At 36.2% G+C, this 3519-nt stretch overlaps 1 protein-coding gene across 1 annotated transcript in view; it reads right to left on the bottom strand.

Annotated features, from left to right (window-relative positions):
- Positions 1 to 3519, bottom strand: part of LOC106876822 (sperm axonemal maintenance protein CFAP97D1) — a 36555-nt gene extending 33036 nt beyond the window's left edge. The window contains exon 1 of the mRNA XM_014925537.2: positions 2329 to 3519. Coding sequence (XP_014781023.1) covers positions 2329 to 2421 — 93 coding nt within the window. The 5' untranslated portion in view covers positions 2422 to 3519. The remainder of the gene's footprint in view (positions 1 to 2328) is intronic.

Here is a 3519-nt window from a genome sequence, read left to right as displayed (position 1 = left end):
GGTGGGGGTGGGGGCATCGGAAGGATGAAAGACAAATAAAGCCCTGAGCAAGATTTTATTTCAGAACGTATATAGATGTATAACGACGAAATTTGATACCAAGATGCAATGTACAAATGACTGAAGAACAATATTAATTGATGGCCATTTATAAATATAATTACGTTTGTTGTTACAATGTAGAAAATACAATACGTAAACATATTTTGTCCGACGCTCTACCGATTACCAATTCTACGCGTAATATCCCCCCCACACACACAGAGTCGAATATGATAAAAAAAAATGTCTGAACTTTATGTTACAAAAAATTCGTCCCAATCTGCTTGTATTTATAGATTCAAATTTTAGTAAAAGGCCAGCTGTTTGAGGAGGGTTAAATAGATTTCATTGCTCATCGCGTTTGATAGGTACTCATTTTATCGACATCGAAATGCAAAAATCGACCTCCGTGAAATTTGAACTCATAATGTAAAGACGGATGAAATACCGCTAATTATTTTATCCGGCGTGCTAATGATTCTACCAGCTTGCCGCCTTCAATCAGCTTATGATAATAGAAACTAATTAAATATATGAATAATACTAAACAAAGCAATAAGACAATGTAACTACATGAAGCATTGTGGCAGGGTAGTAAAATGTGAATGATAGACTGATTGAAAGATTAATTGAAAAAGTTTTGTGCGACAAAGATCATTGATCAAGATGTTGTAGTTGTTAAACGTATTTAGCCTTGGAGACTAATTAACAAGATATTCTGTAAACGTCAACAGCGATAGACTAGAAACATCGATGATCTTAAAAACATTTTTGTTCCAAACAAAAATACAAAGAACATCGAAAGAAGTATGAATATTCCTTAATTAACAAAACAGATAAAACTATAATCGTAGAGCTGGCAGAATCATTAGCGGACAAAAATGCATGATAACTTTTCTTCTGGTTCTTTACGTGCTAAGTTCAAATCCTGCTGAGGATAACTTTACCTTTCATCCGTTCCTGTTGATAGAATAAATACCAGTTGAGCACTAGAGTTGATGTAATCGACTAAATTCCGCCCGTTAGATTGCTGGCCTTGTGCCAAAACTTGAAACAATTATATTAATATGCAGAGCGTGACTGGTGGAATCTACAGAGCGCAGAACAAAATGCCTTGCGGTATTTTGTTACGGCTCTTTACAATCTAAATTCAAACCCCATCGTAGTTGATTTTCATCAGTTTAGGGAGCGATAAAATAAAACATCACGGCCAATGTAACCAAAGTATTTAACCTCGTGTCAAATTTAGAATCAATGTGCCGTATGATTAAATATCTAACACTTCAAGTGAGGCTCAGCATCATCATTTTTGCTTTTTACTGCGTTCCCCCACCCACTCAGGCTTTCTCAGATCGGTGCGATCAAGGTTTAGCTTGAATATTAGTTGGTGCCTATATGAAAAACGTGAGTAAGAAGTGAGCTTCATTCTGAAAATGCAGTTACATTTAACACTGCCATGTGTTCGTAAAGGCACGTCATGTTACACGACGTGGTCATGGACATTTTATAGCTGTTGAAGCCTATTCTCTCTATGTCTGAGTCCGACCAATTTCTCCTTGAAAAAGAGGTGGAAAGAAAGTGCGCGAGAAAAATATGCACCAGTACAGGAGCTTTATTGACCGACCCCAGAAAGGATGAAGTTGATAGCGACGATATTGGAATCCAGAACGCCGACAACCAGAATGAATACCACAACACAATCTCTCCGACGCTCTTAATAACTCCGGAAATTCGCTAACATTTGATATTATTTAATGTCACGATCCGGTTTCGATTTCTGTCTGAGCAATTCAGGTTATTTTCGCTGTGTCGGTTGGGTTAGGCTATAGTGAATAGACTGAAGAAAAGATGAACGAGTCACTGCTCCCCATCTAATTGATGTAACTGTCAATACTGGCCCTGATGAATTAGTAACAACTAAGGGATATTAAGGGATATTTCTCCTGTTTTCTTTTATTTCAAATATTCCACTTTATACACTACAGCAACATACAACCATATACAATCGGCTCTCTGCCTCTGTATCTATTCCCCTCCATTATAAACATGACCAAACAAATCAAGCGAATCAACGAATGAGCTTTCATGCAAGTCGGTCGATACAATGGATAATGTAGTCCTATACACAATTTGTCTGAAGAAGAAAACAACACCAACAACAAAAGCAACAGCAAAAGACATTATTACCACAGGTGGTACATTTTGGTCATAGGTCTGCTTAATCAGGGCTGAGACCTGGATCTTTGAAAAGTAAACTAAGAAATCAACAAAGCGGAGGTTACTTACTTTTCTGCGATGTTCAAGGTAATACGCCTTATCCCAGCGCTGTTGTAACAACCTGCTCTGACAAGGAAGGACTGTCTGATAAGATTTATGCATTCTTTCTTTCCTCCTTTCCTTCTTTCTTTCTTTCTTTAATTTGTTGACACTGTCACTGTTCCTAATATACTTATCATATGTTAAACAAAGCTGTTGTCATCATCATTATCATTATAGTTATCATTATTAATTACTATATTTTATTTTATATATGTAACTATCATTATTTTCAATTTATATACACGTCCTCATTTATATGTTCGATTATGTGCATTGTACATCATCATAAATAATATTGTAGTTTAGTCGATGACAGTCGCGTGTAGCTGTATCTTTTTCACCCCTTACGTTATGCGTTCAAATCCTATTGGGCATAATCTTTGTATTTCATATTTCTGAAGTTGATAAAACAAAAATAAAGTACCAGTAATAAACGGTATATCACTTCAGTTAACTTTGTCCTCCTGGGCTGGTGCCAACGTTATAAATCATTGTTATTATTACCAACAGAAACTAATAGATGAACACTTAGTTGTCCGGGTGCTGCAATCTCGTTAGTTGAAAATAACTCCTCTTTCTCTCTCTTCCTTTTTTTTTTTTTATGTTTTGATCTTCTTTCTGGTCTTATCTTGTTGTACGGTAAAGGTAAATAGCACTGTTGTCGGTTGGCTGGACAGCTATGTATTTATATACTTCCAACTACCTGTCCAATCACCTTTATCTGCTGGCTAACACCCACATAACTCAAGTAGCCAAGGAACCAGCAACGATAAACTGTTCACACATCATTTATCAACATCATCGATTGATCTGGTCATAGCCTAAGAAACAACTGTGTCTGTGTGCGCCTACTCGCTTATTTCTGTGAATGTGTATGTGTGTGCGTGATGTGTGTGTAAAATGACCATTCGCACATATGTGTGTATGTATGCATGTGTACATAATGGGCATATTATGAATACACACACACACATATATGTATTTATATATGGATGTATGTATATGTATTTATGTATTATTTGTAGCTTTATGAGCATGTGTGTATAATACACACACACATACGAGTCATTATTCACTCTTTAATTAAATGCCTCGTTTAGATTAACTAAGATTACTGTATTGCTAAGTTTCGGACGTTCTCTGTGAGTCTATGGCACA

Source organism: Octopus bimaculoides, chromosome 5, assembly GCF_001194135.2.
Source record: "Octopus bimaculoides isolate UCB-OBI-ISO-001 chromosome 5, ASM119413v2, whole genome shotgun sequence".
NCBI lineage: Eukaryota > Metazoa > Mollusca > Cephalopoda > Octopoda > Octopodidae > Octopus > Octopus bimaculoides.
The sequence above is the reverse complement of the archived record's forward strand: the minus strand, read 5'-3'. Positions and strand labels throughout refer to the sequence as shown.